The sequence below is a fragment of the Carcharodon carcharias genome, chromosome 31, assembly GCF_017639515.1.
Source record: "Carcharodon carcharias isolate sCarCar2 chromosome 31, sCarCar2.pri, whole genome shotgun sequence".
In the NCBI taxonomy this organism is placed as follows: Eukaryota; Metazoa; Chordata; class Chondrichthyes; order Lamniformes; family Lamnidae; genus Carcharodon; species Carcharodon carcharias.
Genome location: NC_054497.1, coordinates 13,862,901 through 13,880,732, shown reverse-complemented (window position 1 = coordinate 13,880,732; position 17,832 = coordinate 13,862,901). Strand labels below are relative to the sequence as shown.

Here is a 17,832-nt window from a genome sequence, read left to right as displayed (position 1 = left end):
TCCAGAGCTTGAGGCCACACAGTAGTGGAGTGATGGCAACTGGGGTGTGCAAGAGACCAGAACTGCAGGAGCAGAGATCTTGGAGGATGATGGGACAGGAGGAGGATACAGAGATAGGGATCAGTGACAATGCTTCAAATTGTTGCATTGCTGTGAAGCTTTGTTATTCATTGATGATGAAGTGCCTGCCAGTTAATCAGTGTTGTTGCTCATGCACAGGCTCTCCTCATAAAAGGCTTTCTTCCTTTTTTTGCTCTTAAACTTACCTTTCTGTGCTTCAGTGCTACAGTTGCCAGTGCCCTCGAGTGCACTTGGACAAATAGCGGGACCTGCCAAAACCCACAACCTCTACCAACTAGGAGGACAAGGGGCAGCAGGCACATGGGAACACCTGCAACTTCTCCTCAATGTCCAACAACCAATCTAACTTGGAACTATAGTGCAATTCCTTCAGCATCGCTGGGCCAAAATCCTGGAACTCCCCCCAAACAGCACTGTGGGTGTACCTACACATCACGGACTGTGGCGGTTCAAGAAGGCCACTTACCACTACCCTCTCAAGGGGCAGTTAGGGATGGGCATTAAATTCCAGTCTTTCCAATGATGCCCACATCCTGAGAATGGATATTAAATCATTTTTGACAGCAAACTGGGCATCACCCCTGTTCGTGCCCAGTGACCAGGCATGGTCTCAGTGGGTAACATTCCAAACCTGTGGCTTCAAGTTCCCAGAAACTCCAGAAACTCAACAATATTTAGGCTGACATTCCCAGTCTCATCTTTCATTTATAATCTTAAACTGAGGCCCTGCTTAATCTCTCAGGTGGTCAGAAAGGATCCCCTAGATATGATTTCGAAGAAGGGCAGGAGCATTTTCCCTGGTGTCCTGGCCCTCTTTGAATACCATAAAATTTGACCATAAAAATAAGACCAAGATTATCTACTCATTATCACACTGCTGTTTGTGGGAGCTTGCTGTGCGCAAATTGGCTGCCACGTTTCCTACGTTACAATGGCGACTACATTTTAAAAAGCACTTCGTTGACGGTAAAGTATTTTGAGATGTCCTGCGATTGTGAAAGATGCTACAGAAATGCAAGTCTTTCTTTTAAAGATCAGGGCCTTTACCTGTTGGTCGATGGAAACGGCATCCAGACCATGATACATAATGTTGACCCAGCCATCCTTGGAGGCCAGTACAAAGAGTGACATCAGAGCCTGTGGAGGAAAGACAGAGGTACCATTTGCGAAATGGAAGGCTGACTGCGCTAACAACATCAGAACACAGGAATATTTGGAAAGGAATGTTAGATCCCTGAGTAGCTCACTCCTTGGTCAAATCTACCTTTAATAATAGTGTAGCCTCAAGTCAGCCAGCAAACCAGTCTACCAGCAAGGCGAATAAAGTGAAGGAATAATCAGTTTGTGAAAAACCCAGTATAATCAAGCTAGGTGTAAAAGTTAGCACCTGTGACTGACAGACAGAGTAGTTCCTTCTTCAAACGCTTTAATAAGAGGCTACTCTAACAAGGCTACTGCCCTTTTAACATGGCGCTGTCACTCGCAAGTTTTTACAAATATTCTTTCACTCCATTTACATACATTCACGATGATTACATTGCCCTGCTCTTTGAAGATTTCATTATTTTGCCCTTTTCATTATTGCGTCCTTTCATCCCAAAACCATGCCAGTTATCATGGTATCATTGGATAGAAACATCTGTTCCTTTTAAACATCTTTCCCCACAATTTTTCTTCCCCATTCTACAACCCCCACCCCCGCCCCATTTTTGTTGGCTCTACTCTGACTTTGAACCTTGTAGCATCCTCTGGCAGAGAGGACAAGGGCTGGGTCACTCGTCCTTTAGCTGGGTCACTGTTGTGTCAGTGGCTACAAGAAATCAGAGCAGCTGAGACTAGGCTAGTTAGCTTAACATCCGTCATTGGGAAAATGTTAGAGTCTATTAAAGGGTGTAATAGCAGAGCATTTAGAAATGCCTAATCTAATCAAGTAGGGTCAGCATGGTTTCATGAAGGGGAAATCATGCCTGACGAGTTATTAGAATTCTTTGAGGAGGTAACAAGCATGGTAGATAAAAGTGAAAGAGTAGATGAAATACATTTGGATTTCCAAAAGGCATTCGATAAGGCTACTTAAATAATGTGAGAGCCTATGGTGTTTGGGGTAGTATATTAGCATAGATAGAGGGTTGGCTAACTAATAGAAGACAGAGAGTTGGGATAAGGGGGGCATTTTCAGGATGGCAACCTGTAACTAGTGGGGTGCCACAGGGATCAGTGCTGGGGCCACAATTATTTACAATATATATTAATGACTTAGATGAGGCAAGTGAATGCACTGTTGCCAAGTTTGCAGGTGATACAAAAATAGGTGGGAAGGCAAGTGGCGAGGATGATGCAAAGAGTCTACAGAGGGATATAGACAGGTTAAGTGAGTGGGCAAAAACTTGGCAGATGGAATATAATGTGAGGTTATGCACTTTGGCAGGAAGAATAGAGGAGCTGAAAATTATTTAAATGGAGAAAGACTGCAGAAAGCTGCAGCACAGAGGGATTTGGGAGTCCTTGTGCATGAATCCCAAAAAGCTAGCGTACAAGTTCAGCAGGTAATAGGGAAGGCAAATGGAATGTTGGCCTTTATTTCAAAGGGAATGGAATATAAAAATAGGGAAGTTTTGCCAAAACTATATAAGGCACTAGTTAGATCACATCTAGAATACCGTGAACAGATTTGGTCCCCTAGTCTAAGGAAAGATATACTGGCACTGGAGGCAGTGCAGAGAAGGATCACCAGGTTGATCCTGGGTATGGGGGGATTTTCTTATGAGAGGTTGAGTAGGTTGGGCCTGTACTCATTGGAGTTTAGAAGAATGAGAGGTGACCTTATTGAAACATATAAGATTCTTAGGGGGCTTGACAGGGTAGATGCTGAGAGGTTGTTTCCTCTTGTGGGAGAGTCTAGGACCAGAGGGCATAATCTCAGAGTGAGGGGTCACCTATTTAACTCAGGTATGAGGAGGAATTTCTTTTCTCAGAGGGTAGTCAATCTGTGGAATTCTTTACCGCAGAGGACTGTAGAGGTTGGGTTGTTAAGTATATTCAACGCTGAGATAGACAGATTTTTAATCAGTAAGGGAATCAAGGGTTAATGGGAAAAGGCAGGAAAGTGGAATTAAGGATTATCAGATAAAAACAAAAAAACTGCGGATGCTGGAAATCCAAAACAAAAACAGAATTACCTGGAAAAACTCAGCAGATCTGGCAGCATTGGCAGAGAAGAAAAGAGTTGACATTTCGAGTCCTCATGACCCTTCAATAGAACAGGAAGGGTCTGTTGAAGGGTCATGAGGACTCGAAACATCAACTCTTTTCTTCTCTGCCGATGCTGCCAGACCTGCTGAGTTTTTCCAGGTAATTCTGTTTTTGTTAAGGATTATCAGGTCAGGCATAATCTCATTGAATGGCGGAGCAGACTCGATGGGCCAAATGGCCTACTTCTGTTGCTACATCTTATGGTCTTATAGTTCTTCACTTTACCACTTGCCACAGCTCAGATCTCAACAAGTGACAGATTGGAATCTGCCATTTTTCATTCACCACATGCACAGAGATTTAGTCATGAGGAAAGATTACACAACCAGGGTTGCATTCCCTGGAATTTAGAAGGTTAAGGGGTGGTTTGATCAACGTTTCTAGGTTACACTAAGAGGAACTGAACGTCGATAGTGAGAAACTACTTCCGCTGGTTGGGGAGTCTAGGACCAGGGGGCAGAGTCTACAAATTACAGCCAACCCCACAGGAGTGAAATTGGGCTCTACTTGTCCATGCAAAGGTTGTTAGAAGTTTAAAACTCCTTTTTTTCATTCATTCATGGGATGTGGGTGTCGCTGGCTAGGCCAGCACTTGTTGCCCATCCCTAACTACCCTTGTTCAGAGGGCATTTAAGAGTCAATCACATTGCTGTGGATCTGGAGTCACATGTAGGCCAGACCAGGTAAGGATGGTGAACTTCCTTCCTAAAAAGGACATTAGTTAATCAGGTGGGTTTTTACAACTATCGACAATGGTTCCAGGGTCATCATCAGGCTTTTAATTCCAGGTTTTTTAGCATTGAATCCAAATTTCACCATCTACCATGGTGGGCCTCTGGAATACTAATTCAGTGACAATATCACGATGCCACTGCAAATGGCCATTAATAGCTGATCAATTGTTCATTTTAAAACGGAGATTGATAGGTTTTTTTTGTCAGCCAAAGATCATAGAGTCATAGAGTTATTCAGCACAGAAACAGGCCCTTCGGCCCATCGTGTCTGTGCCTTTCATCAACCCCCTATCTATTCTAATACCATTTTCCAGCACTTGGCCCATAGCCCTGTATGCTATGGCGTTTCCCACACACATCTAAATACTTCTTAAATGTTGTGAGAGTTCCTGCCTCTACCACCCCTTCAGGCACTGTGTTCCAGATTCCAACCACCCTCTGGGTGGAAAAAACTTACCTCAAATCCGCTCTAAACCTCCTGCCCCTTACCGTAAATCTATGCCCCCTGGTTATTGACACCCCCACTAAGGGGAAAAGTTTCTTCCTATCTACCCTACTCATAATTTTTTCTAATCATAATTTTGTATACCCTAGCCTATCCAGTCTCTCTCCATAGCAGGCAACATCCTGGTGAATCTCCTCTGCATCGTCTCCAGTGCAATCACATCCTTCCTATAATGTGGCGACCAGAACTACACACAGCACTCCAGCTGTGGCCTAACTAGCATTTTATACAGCTCCACTCCCTTAGCCGGCAGTGCATTCTTTCACGCATGTGCACGAAAGAGCGCACAGATCTCCCTGAGGCTAAGTGCTGCCTCAGGGAGATCGGCTCGGAATTCAAATTTGCAATACAAATGATAAAAAAATCTCCCGGACATGTCCCCTCATGTGACACTGTCACCTGAGTTGGGACATGTCCATAACTTTTATTGAAACCTTTCATAAACATTTAAATACCCTCATGGAACCTCATCCCGCCCATGGACGAGGTTTCATGCTTTTTCCGAAGCCCACCAGGGTTCTCGGCCTGCCCGCCAACCTTAAGGTTAGACAGGCAGGTCCATTAATGACTTTAATTAGTTTTTTCAATGGCCTCAATAGGCCGTTGACAGGTCAGCTGACTCGGCTGCGCCCCCCCCTCCCCCCCCCCGCCGACCTGAAAATGGAATTGACGCGGGGAAATGACGGGAGTTCCACCCGACGTCGACATCATCCCACATCACTTTACGTGTTGGCGAGCAGGCCCCGCCCCCGCTCAGTGACCGGGAGATCCTGCTGTTGGGAAAGAAATCTGTACCTGTCCCAGGTTGTCAAAGTTGTACTTGTGATGGATCCACCTGTAGTTGGCCAGCAAGCAGTCCGACCTGTTGGTGACATTGCGAGTGTCGTGACCCTGGCAGTAGTAGAACTTCCCTTTGAAAAGCTGAAAAGAAAATCAAAGAGCAGAATTAATGGTGGTAAAAACAAAAAAACTGCGGATGCTGGAAATCCAAAACAACAACAGAATTACCTGGAAAAACTCAGCAGGTTTAATGGTGGCGTGGTTGTAAATCTGCTTTGGGAGAACAGTGCGAAGTGGGGGGGGAGGATGATTTTATGTTCTACAAAATGCAAATGAGTTGAGCAGAAACTCAAGAGAAAAAGTCCTTTTCAAGATGAGTGCAATTTCGTTGTCTGCATTGCCAATTTCACCTAAAGTGGAGACTCCAATGTTTTCAACACTGATTCCTGTAACTAGGCCAACTTCGTGGAGTCTTGTACAAGTGAAAACAGCCTGCAGCAATCACAACTATACCTCCTAGTGTTTCTACCAAGCTTTCCATTCTAGTAGGTGCCTAATCACATCGGAGCAGGTTGTTTAGTTCAGTATAAACTTCTTCTAACTATTAGATCCCTAGAAAAGCATTGCGGACAAAACAGGCCAGTCCGGAGCTGATGTGAAATCACAATTAAATTTGGTTGTTTTTTTTCTCTTGATCCATTCACACACCTCGAGGGTAAATCTCGAGGTCTTTCTGTGACTCTCCCGTGTTAGGGTTGACAACTTGCCCAGAATTATCCTGGAGTCTCTGGGAGATCTGTGTTAATCTCCTGCCATGAGAGATTCATCGTTAATGTTAGGGAGAGATGCCTGACAACAGGAACTCACTCAATTAAACAGAAAAATGGTCAAGGCTCTAAAATGATTCTCCAACTCACATCACATGGGTGCATGGACAAGTCTAAACTGACTGTAAAATCCCTTCCTGTCAATTTAATATGTAGTGTGGTCCATCAGTGACAACAGATAACAAACTCTGAAATGCTCTGGGGAATTGGTAATTAAGACAATTACTTACTAAATAGTGAAGACCTTGAAAACAGTATCACGAATATGTTAAAAGGAGTGCAAGAAAACATCTTCCGAGGCATTAATAATAAACAGAAGTGTCTTGAATTTAAACTGTGCAATTGGATAATTAGATCTGGTTAAAACTAAAGCTTGGATTTTTTTTCACTCTCCCGGTGAGTCAGCTCGAGATTTGATTCCTCAGCAAACCGGGCGTTGTCCGCAAGTGTGTATCTGAATCCGTAGGAGCTGTGACTAGTGACAAGCTAGGCATCACCACATCATTCAGTTCCTGCCATTACCTGATAACCACATGGTGACTTGCTTTCTTGTTACAACAACCTCCATTTGCTGGGAGGCAATCTGCTTTTGTCATCTTCGATAAGCCGAATCCCATCTCGTTCCTCATCCATTACCTTTGACGGTGTTGATCCCATCCATCCTTGGTGAATATTTCCATTGAGCGTCCACCTGCTCCATGTTTATATTGCTCCTACCTGCCTTTTAATGGGCTCTCTTGTTGCCTCCAAAGCTGGTCATTTTGTTTGTTAGCATAGACAAGCTAACTGCAAGCTTTCTAGTTCCATTAACTATGGAAATGAATAATTTCTGGCTAGATATGAATTTCAGTTACAGACCAGACACAGGTCATTCAGCCCCACAAGCCTACGCCAATATTTATACTCCACTCGAGCCTCATCCTTTCTCAACTAGCTCTATCAGAATAACCCTCTTATTACCTTCTGCCTTACATGGTTAGCTAGCTTCTCCTTAAATACATCTATAATATTCACCTCAAGCATCCCCTGTGGTAATGAGTTCCACATTCTCACCGCTCTCTGAGTGAATAAGTTTCTCCTGAATTCCCTATTGGGTTTCTAGTTGACAATCTTTTATTGATCACCTCAAGTTATGCCAGTCAATCAGGAGTTCTACCTCTTCACTGAAGAGCTGCCTTCCTGCAGCTTTCACTTGTTGATCTACTGTTGGTGAAGATCAGTCATTTTGTCGAGCTATAGAACAAGCATAAGACGTATATTGTTCACTCTGGTTTTGTACTGCATCTGCAGATAGGCAGTTAGAAATCATGTAAACCTTTGCCTTAAATATCAGAAAGCCTTCCTTAAGCAATCTTTGTTGCGTTTTGAATTTTGCAAAATCCATTCTTAGCGTGTGAGCATTGGTGGCAAGGCAGGCTTTTGAAGAACATTTATTGCCCATTCCTAATTGCCCTTTAGAAGGTGGTGGTGAACTGCTTCAGTCCATGTGGTGAAGATGGTTGCAGCTGTGTGCCTTTGTGAAAACAGGCTAGCGTTCCCTGCATTCCGATAGTAACTGCACTTCAAAAGTAATTTGTTGGATCCAAAGCACTTAGGAACATGCCGAGGACATGTTAGGAGATCATTATTTTAAGTATAGATTTTAGTTAGAGCTGGAGAATTCAGGCGGATGCTTTTAACACTGAACAAGTCAGTGCATTAGTAACCCTCCAGAGTGACTTCCCTCTGTTATGGCACTTCATTGATATTTCATAACGCTATTTATGTTGCTCATCCAAACTCACTTACATCAAACTTTCTGAAAACTGAAGGAACTTTTATTGGAATTATAATATCCAAGAATTAACACTGAACCCACTTGGTCTTGGCTGTTAGAGGTAAATTTGTATTACTACATACAAATGCAAATGAGATCGATTTATTTCGGAAAACAACAATTTGGGGCACAGTCTGTGTGTAATTTGAGACATGATGTGTGGTGAGTGGAACTTGCTTGGGAGGAACAGGACGACTTCAGACTAAAAACAGAAAATGCTGGAGAATCTCAGCAGGTCTGGCAGCATCTGTGAAGAGAGAAACAGAGTTAACGTTTCAGGTTCATCAGTTCTGATGAAAGGTCGCAAACCTGAAACGTTAACTCCTGTTTCTCTCCCCACCAGTGCTGCCCGATCTGCTGAGTATTTCCAGCCTTTCCTGCTTTTATTTCAGATTTCCAGCATCTGCAGCATTTTGCTGTTCTGTAGCTGACTTTGGGCCTATGGGGCAGGATTTTGCCCTTGGCAGGGGTGCTCGATGGGGGAGGTCAGGCAGCTGACCACCACCCACCATCGGCTCTGCTCCGCAATTTCACGCGGCCCTGCGTGGATCGCGAGCGGTAGCGCTGAGCGCCACCTGTGCAGGCGGGGGAGTGGGGTGGGGGGGAGGAGGGAGAGCCGGGCCTAGTGTGCAGTTCATGCATGCGTGAGAAAGAGTGCTTCAATCTCCCTGGGGCACAGAGCTGCCTCACGGAGATTGAAGCTCTTTTTTAAAAAATGAATAAGGACAGCAAAAAATTTAATAAAACATGTCCCCTTCACGTGACTCAGTAACATGAGATGGGACATGTTTTTAATTCCAAAATAAAGTTTTTATTTAATGCTTATTTGCTTTAGGAAACCTCATCCCGCAGATGTTGCCAGACCTGTTTAGTTTTTCAAGCATTTTGCTTTTTATTTCAGATTTCTGCAGTATTTTGCTTTCATATAAATGAGCCACATTATGTGTTTGACTGTGATTATCCTGAATTTCTTATTAGTGTGGCTATTAGCACAATCAGGATTGTTCAGCAAGTGCTGCCCAATTGTGGAATCATATCTAACAGCGGATGTTTGATTTTGGGTTTTGCAAGCACGGGCTGGTTGAGTACACCAGGTATTTTTATTTTTGTTTCGGATTTCCAGTTTTTTGCTTTTATCTTATGGTCTGTAGTCCACCCATTACGAATAACCGAAGGGATATGCTGTTTGATTTGACCAGCCAATCACCGGGACATCATACAGGCACTGACATTCACAGGCACTGACATTCATACATGACATTGTTCAATGGTGTGATAGGAAGAACATCTTTCTGGACTGATGTCATTGTCCTGTTAGGGAAAACACCACTTGAGTAGCCACTGCACAGCAGCAGCCATGAAACAGCTTGCTTAACATGTTCAAATTTTTGGAATACTTTGCCTTTCCAGAGTAATTCGTAACCTGATTATGCAATTTCACTGTTAATCGCGTTAATCTGGTGTCATTGTAGATGTGGAGGTTGAGATGAAATATGGGCCATAAATTGATGTAATCCTCAATCAGCAACACCAACAACAGATGAACTATTTATTCCCCTCATTTTCTGCTTGTGGAACCCTTGCTGTGTTTGCCTTAAAACAGAGACTGCGTTTTAAAAACACAGAGACTCTTTGGCTGCCAAGTGCTTCGAGACATCCTGAGGATATGATAAGGCACTGCATTAATGCTAGGCTTTCTTCCCCTTAACATGCAGTCATTTAATGCCTGGTGGATTTAGCAGAGCTCCTTCCCACCACTTAAACAACAATTTCAATCTTTGACCTTTTTTTTTGTTTAAAACTTGGTGGGAACTTGATATTTTGGAAAGCATTGACATATCTGGATTTGTAACATCTCCTTTTGCTCTCTTTATGTTTCCTGCATTGCTTTTTAGATTTCCTCAATAACTTAAAGGCTGCAGGAATTGGCAGTTCCATGGGATGTTGTTAAATAACGAGAAGTGGGGCTAAATGGCCCACTTGATTATATCACACCCTTAGATCCAGGATCTTTCATTCCTGACCCTTTGGTTTGAATAGGGACGTTATGAGATGGCAGAAGAGTAGGACACAAACCCCCTCTGTTGTCAGGGATTGACTTGTAACTCAACGCATTTGTTTTAAATATAGTTATGGACCTCATTATACGTTCTGCTGTCGGTGGGCTGCAAATCTGGGAGACAAATAAGAAATGATGAAGGTTGTAGGAGGTTACATCAGATACACAAGGGAAGTAGTGAGCAAACTGCATCAGTCGATAGTTTATCAGGCCAGGGTGAACGGTGGGCTCAATGTGGCCACCCATGAAAGGGGCAATGAAGAGAAATCACAGAGATCTCATTATCGGAAACCAAGGAGAGATACACTTGTCCTGTTGAATCCACTTTACAAGGAGAATATTCTGTACTCATTACATTTTCGCAGGTGTTTTGCTTATGGATATGACAGTAATGCATGTCAGAATATTACCGGAATGAATTAAAACTGAGTATATCCCATGACAGCACTGTAGGTGTACCTGCACCACAAGGGCTGCAGCGGTTCAAGAAGGCAGCTCACCACCACCTTCTCAAGGGTAACTAGGGATGGGCAATAAACACTGGACTACATCCCATGAACGAGTGAAAAAAAGCTCCACCAAAGTTAGCTACTCGCAGTTCTACATTAAGGGGATCTCAAATCCTGGAAAGGCTAACACATAAAGAGGACATGTGACCCATTGCTCTCACTGTGTGTGCTGGAATTCTCCATTTTTACTTGTCTGTTCTATCCTGAATCTTTCAAATTCATCTTCTTTGCGAGTTTAAAGAATTCTCTATTAATTGTGACTAATTTTGCTTCACTAGTCTCTGGTGTTGATGAAGCCCACCTTTTAATAACTCATTGTGTGAAAGCATTCTTTAACACCTCCCTTTTTGCTTCTAATTTCATTCTGAGTTTCTGCATTTTGTTATCGCTCTGAACACCAGTCCGTGTGGTTGATATCCTGGGGATTTTTTTTAAATAATAGGTTTGATTGACAGACATATCCAAGGGGAAGTTGTGAAGCCAGTCAGTGAGAGAGGCAGGGCCACGAATCCTTGTTGGTTTAGTCACTGGCACCTTATCAAATAGAATATACAGCATAGAAACAGGCCATTCAGCCCAACTAATCCATGTCAGTCGTAGTTCTCCACACGAGCAGCCTCCCAGCGCTCTTCATCTCGCCCTGTCAGTATAACCTTCTATTCCTTTCTCCTTAGTGTGTTTATCCAGCTTCCCCTTAATTGCATCCATGCATATCTTTCCTGTCACTATTTACCCTTTCAGAATTGTACAGCCTTACACCACAGGAGGGTAGTCAGCCAGTGTCTGTGCTGACTCTCTAAAAGAGCTATCCAATTAGCCTCACTCCCCTCTGCTCTTTCCCCATTGCCCTGAAAGATTTTTCTTTCCAATAATTTGTACAATTTCATTTTGAAAGTCGCTACTGAATGCATCCATCGTCCTTTCAGGCAGCACGTTCTAAATCACAACAGCTCACTTCTAATCCTTTCACAATATCTCTGGTTACCGATCCTCATTGCTATAGGAAACAGTTTCTCTTTGTTTATTCTATCAAACTTTTTTCAGAATTTTGGACGATAATATCAGATCCTCTTTAACCCTCTCTGCTGCAATGGGAACGTGCTTGAAATGTGATTCATTTATACACCTTACATGGCTGTATGTTACCACTTAGTGCTTTGACTAGTTCTGTCTCTGCTATGCTTCAGCCTGACTACATGTGGACTGAGAGAAACCTAAATTCAGCATAGAGCTTTCTGTCGAAGAAATGTACATGATTCGAGGCCCTGCCTCTCTCACTGACTGGCTTCACAACTTCCCCTTGGTTATGTCTGTCAATCAAACCTATTATTTAAAAGGAAATCCCCAGGATGTCAACCACACGGACTGAGCTGACTCACTAGATGCCTTCTGGTTAAATCCATTGAACCGTGCCAGTATACTTCGATCAGTATGTGATTGTAGAAAATGATCACTTGCCCACACAGCTATCAGGAATGCTGTTTCAGAAGAACAGAGCTATGGACTGGTATTTAACAGTCGTCTGCGTATTTAACCACCCTTTGTATCACAGGAATGAGCTGCAGGTGCATACTAATGCTTCGTCATATCAGCCGGTGATGGATATTCTCCGCAGCCTGTTGAAGCTGCCAGGGGCATTTACTTTCCTGCCAGATGAAACATGACCCCCCAAGAGAAAGGAATGAAATGATAAACCATGGAGAAAAAAAAAAATCCTTGTTGGTTTAGTCACTGGCACCTTATCAAATTCTTTCTGCAAATCCAAATATACCACTGCCTTCCCTTTGTCTATTGGCTTACTGATTTCCTTGGAGAATTCAACTGAAATTTGTCAAGCATGAACTGCCCTTTACAAATCCGTGCTGACTGTCCCTGATTAGTTCATACCTTTCGAAGTTTTGACTTATGTTATCTCTTGTGATTCTCTCCAGCAATTCGGCAACAGACAATGTGAGACTAGCCGATCTATAGGTACCCAGCTCATTCTTTCCTCCTGTTTCAACATGGTTGTAACATTCAACACCCTCCAGTTCTATGGTATAAATAATTTTGGAGAAACACAGGTAGCTTCATCACTAACCTCCTTCAACATGCTGGAGGGTAGCACTCTCACCTCTGAGTTGGAAGGTTTTGGGTTCAAGTTCTCACTCCAGAGGCCTGAGCACGGAATCTAGGCTGACACAATCCGGTGCAGTACTGCGGGAGCGCTACACTGTCAGAGATGCCATCAGTCAGAAACTGAGGCCCCATCTGCCCTCTTGAGTGAAGGTGAAAGATCCCTTGGCCACTATTTCGAAGAGGAGCAGGGTGGTTCTCCCTGATATCCTGGTCAAAATTTATCTCTCAACCCATATCAGCGACAATGTAGGAACAGCGATATGCTTCCACTCACCATCCTGACTTGGAAATATATCGGCATTCCTTCACTGTCGCGGGTGTACCTACACCACATGGACTGCAGCAGTTCAAGAAGGCAGCTCACCACCTCCTTCTCAAGGGCAACTAGGGATAGCGAAACCCACATCCCATGAATGAATTTTTAAAAAATCACCAAAGTAGATTAGCTGGACATTATCACATTGCTGTTTGTGGGGTCTTGCTGTGCACAAATTGCTTGCCGTGTTTCCAAACTGCAACAGTGGCTACACTTCAAAAGTACTTTGTGGAGCGCTTTGAGACATCAAGACTGTGTAAGGAAATGCAAATCTTCCTTTCCGTTCTCTTGAAGTTTGGGATTTTGCATGACAATGGCAGCCATCTTCCATTAGAAAAGGAAAGGCAACTTTGAAGCAGTTCCAAAGTATGACCAGGGTTTATCAAAGAGCATGGGGCCAAAACTCAGCACCGTTTGGTGATATTACTGACCTGAAAATATGATAGACGTGTCACTCAGTCCTGAGATGAAGGGCTTATCTTATGAAGAAATGCTGAACAGTTGGGTTAGGCCTATATCTAGGGAGTTTAGAAGAATGAGAGGTGATCATACGAACATATGAATTAGGGGCAGGTGTAGGCCACTTGACCCCTCGAGCCTGATCCACCACATGGCTGGTCTAATTTTAACTCCAACTCCACATTCTCATCTACCCCCAACAACCTTTCATCCCCTTGCTTATCAAGAATCTATCTACCTCTGTCTTAAAGATAATCAAATACTCTGCCTCAACTACCTTTTGAGGAAGACAGTTCCAAAGTCTCACAACCCTCTGAGAGAAAAGATTTTTCCTCATCTGTCTTAAATAGGTGGCCTCTTATCTTTAAACAGTGACCCCTAGTTCTAGATTCTCCCACAAGAGGAAACATCATCTCCACATCCACCCTGTCAAGACCCCTCAGGATCTTATATGTTTCAATCGAGTCGCCTCTTACTCTTCCAAACTCCAACGGATACAAGCCCAGCCTGTTCAACCTTTCCTCATAAGACAAATTGCCCATTCCAGGTATTAATCTAGTAAACCTTCTCTGAACGGCTTCCAATGCATTTACATTTTTTCTTAAATAAGGAGACCAGTACTGTACAAAGCACTCCAGATGTGGTCTCACCAATGTCCTGTATAAATGAAGCATAATCTCTTTACTCTTGTATTCAATTCCCCTCACAATAAACACTAACATTCTATTAGCTTTGCTAATTACTTGCTGCACCTGCATACTAACTAATCTTATTAAAATATATAAGATCGTGAGGGGATTTGATAGGGTGGATACCAGGAGGATGTTTCCTCTTGTGGAGGAGACTTGGACTAGGGGGGTATCCCTTCCAAAGTGGAGATGAGGAGAAATTTTTCCTGTCAGAGGGTCATTGGTGTGTGGAATCCTCTTCCTCAGAAAGTAGTGAGGGCTGGGACATTGAATTTATTTAAGGTCGAGTTAGAAAGATTTTAATTGACAAAGGAGTCAAGGGTTATGCGCGGGGCAAGGAAAATGGAGTTGAAACCACAACCAGATCAGCCATGATCTTATTAGATGGTGGAGCAGGCTCGAAGGGCCAAATGGCCTCCTCCTGCTCCCAAGTCCTAATCCTATTAATGGTCGCTTTTAAGGAGCATCTTAAAGGAGGGAAGGGAGGTAGAGAGACAGAAAGGTCTAGGAAGAGACTTCCGGAGGTTAGGGCCCAGGCAGCTGAAGGCACGGCCGCCAATGGTGGAGTGTTTAAAATCAGAGATGCTCAAGAGGCTGGAATTGGAGGAGCGCAGAGATTTCAGGCCATTGTGGGCCTGGAAGAGATTACAGAGGTAATGAAGGCAAAGGCCGTGAAAGGATCTGAAAACAAGGATCAGAATTTTAAAAAAACAAGATCAGGAAGAAGCATAGAAGCGGCTGTATGAGTTTGGATACAGGCAGCAGAATTTCGGACAGCCTCAAGTTTATGGTAGAACCTGAGAGGCCGGCCAGGAATGTGCTGAAATAGGTCAAATCGAGAGGTAACAGGGACATGGATGAGGGTTTGAGAAGCAGATGAGCTGAGGCAGAGATGGAGTCAGGCAAAGTAGAAATAGGCAGTCTTAGTGAGGCACAGATGGTCAGAAGCTCATCTCAGGGGTCATATAGGATATCAAGGTTGTAAAGAGTCTGGTTCAGCTCAGAGAGTTGCCAGGGAGACGGATGAAGTTGGTGAACAGTTTGTCATGGTGCATCGAGGTCAATCACTTCTATCTTCCCAATATTTAACCACAGATAATTTCTGCTTTTTGACCACATTTTTGGCCACCACATGACTTGGGCAGGAATTTTCAGCCCCTACAGCCGGCAACAGACATTTAAATGGCTGGCTACATTTTCCGGTCCCGTCCCTGCTGTGGTGGGGCCAGAAAATTCAGCCACGGGTGTCAAATTTTGCTTAATAACTCACCTGTGAAGCTCCTCGAGACGTTTCATTCTGTGAAAGGTGCTATACAAATGCAAATTGCTGTGGCTGTGCTTTTTTATTCCATTGCAATGTAGGGTCCTTATTCTCAAAGGTACGAGGCAGCAGAGATATAATGAGCACATTGCAATGGAATCTGGTGCAATGTTAGGTTTGAGAGAATTTACATTTGAGTCTGTCATGTTATTTCTATGAAATGAAGGCAGAGCAACTTCTGGAACAAAGCACAGAGGAGGCAGATGTTTACCAGCTGTGCAGGAAAGTATTTCGGCCAAGACACATGTGTTATGTCTAAAAGGATAATAATTCTAGACAACACAACAGGATATTGATGAGCAAAAGCAAAAATACCTGGAAAAACTCAGCAGGTCTGACAGCATCTGCGGAGAGGAGCAGTTAACGTTTCGAGTCCGAATGACTCTTCATTAGAACTAAGGACAAATAGAAAAGAGGTGAAATATAAGCTGGTTTAAGGGGGGGTGGGGGGGGGGGCAGGTGGGTGGTGGGTGGGACAGGTGGAACTGGATAGAGGGCCAGTGATAGGTAGAGATTGCCAAAAGATGTCATAGACAAAAGGACAAAGAGGTGTTGAAGGTGGTGATATTACCTAAGAAATGTGCTAATTAAGTGTAGAAAGCAGGATGAGCAAGGTACAGATAGCCTTATTGGGGGTGGGGTGAGGGGGATCGAAATAGGCTAAAAGGTAGAGATAAAACTATGGATGGAAATACATTTAAAAATAATGGAACTAGTTGGGAAAAGAAAAATCTATATAAATTATTGGGAAAAAGGGGAATCGGAAAGGGGGTGGGGATGGAGGAGAGAGTCCATGATCTAAAGTTGTTGAACTCAATATTCAGTCCAGAAGGCTGTAAACAGCCTAGTCGGAAGATGAGGTGCTGTTCCTCCAGTTTGCATTGAGCTTCACTGGAACAATGCAGCAGGCCAAGGACGGACATGTGGGCATGAGAGCAGGGTGGTGTGTTGAAATGGCAAGTGACAGGGAGGTCTGGGTAATGCTTGCGGACAGAACAAAGGTGTTCTGCAAAGCGGTCACCCAGTCTGCGTTTGGGAACCACATAGGGAGCAACGAATGCAGTAGACTAAATTGACGGAAGTGCAAGTGAAATGCTGCTTCACTTGAAAGGAGTGTTTGGGCCCTTGGACAGTGAGGAGGGGGGATGTAAAGGGGCAGGTGTTGCACCTTCTGCAGCTGCATTGTTCCAGTGAAGCTCAACGCAAACTGGAGGAACAGCACCTCATCTTCCAACTAGGCACTTTACAGCCTTCCGGACTGGATATTGAGTTCAGCAATTTTAGATCATGCACTCTCTCCTCCATCCCCACCCCCTTTCCGATCCCCCTTTTTTCCAATAATTGATAGATATTTTTCTTTTCCCACATATTTCCATTATTTTTAAATGTATTTCCATCCATTGTTTTATCTCTACCTTTTAGCCTATTTTGCTTCCCCCCAACCCCACCCCAACTAGGGCTATCTGTCCCTTGCTTGTCCTGTTTTCCATCCTTAATGTCCCCATTAGCACATTTCTTAGCTAATATCACCACCATCAACACCTCTTTGTCCTTTTGTCTATGACAACTTTTTGGTTATCTCCACCTATCACTGGCCCTCTATCCAGCTCTACCTGTCCCACCACCCCCCCTTAAACCAGCTTATATTTCACCTCTTTTCTATTTTTCCATAGTTCTGGTGAAGAGTCATTCGGACTCGAAACGTTAACTGTATTCCTCTCCGCCGATGTTGTCAGGCCTGCTGAGTTTTTCCAGGTATTTTTGTTTTTGCTCTAGATTTCCAGCATCTGCAGTGTTTTGCTTTATCTTAGGGTATTGATGAGGATGAGTGCTGTATTGCTCGCTCAACAACTTACTCTTTTACCGAAGAGACGTAAGGGGGCCAATGAAGTTAAACACAACGTTCTGAGGGTAACAAGAAAAAACCTCATGACTTGAGGGAATTGTAAAAGTCACAGATGTGACTGTGCGTGGGCGATGAACTGACTATAAAGAGGTCTTGGTGTCTATTACTTCAGGAGAACATGAGGCTTATTCAAGGCCAGCTGAGTGCTCCAGACGTAGTCAACTATAATTATTGCTCATATTAGAACAGAGTAAGTTAGAAGAGTCTGAGACACTCTTGTTGACTGTCTGTTAAGGCTTTGCCTAACTGAATCCGCACGGACTTTGATTAACAAATTAATATGTCGCACTGACATCTTGTGAGTACATTAGAACCTAAACCCAATAGTTACAGAGGTAGGGGATATAATAATGCCTTTTCTTCAATGTAGCAGGATGTGATAATTCTACTCTGTGTATATGAGTTCTGTAGATGTTATTATACTCCTTGGGAGCTCAGGCATCCTTGATGTGTGCAGTAA

The 17,832-nt window shown here is 43.5% G+C and overlaps 1 protein-coding gene across 1 annotated transcript in view; it reads right to left on the bottom strand.

Annotated features, from left to right (window-relative positions):
• cacna1ia (calcium voltage-gated channel subunit alpha1 Ia) overlaps positions 1-17,832 on the bottom strand; it is a 184,512-nt gene that overhangs the window by 42,028 nt on the left and 124,652 nt on the right. Inside the window, exons 21-22 of the mRNA XM_041177622.1 lie at positions 5,368-5,493; positions 1,129-1,218 (exon numbers count right to left, since the gene is read on the bottom strand). Of these exons, the coding sequence (XP_041033556.1) occupies positions 1,129-1,218; positions 5,368-5,493 (216 nt within the window). The remainder of the gene's footprint in view (positions 1-1,128; positions 1,219-5,367; positions 5,494-17,832) is intronic.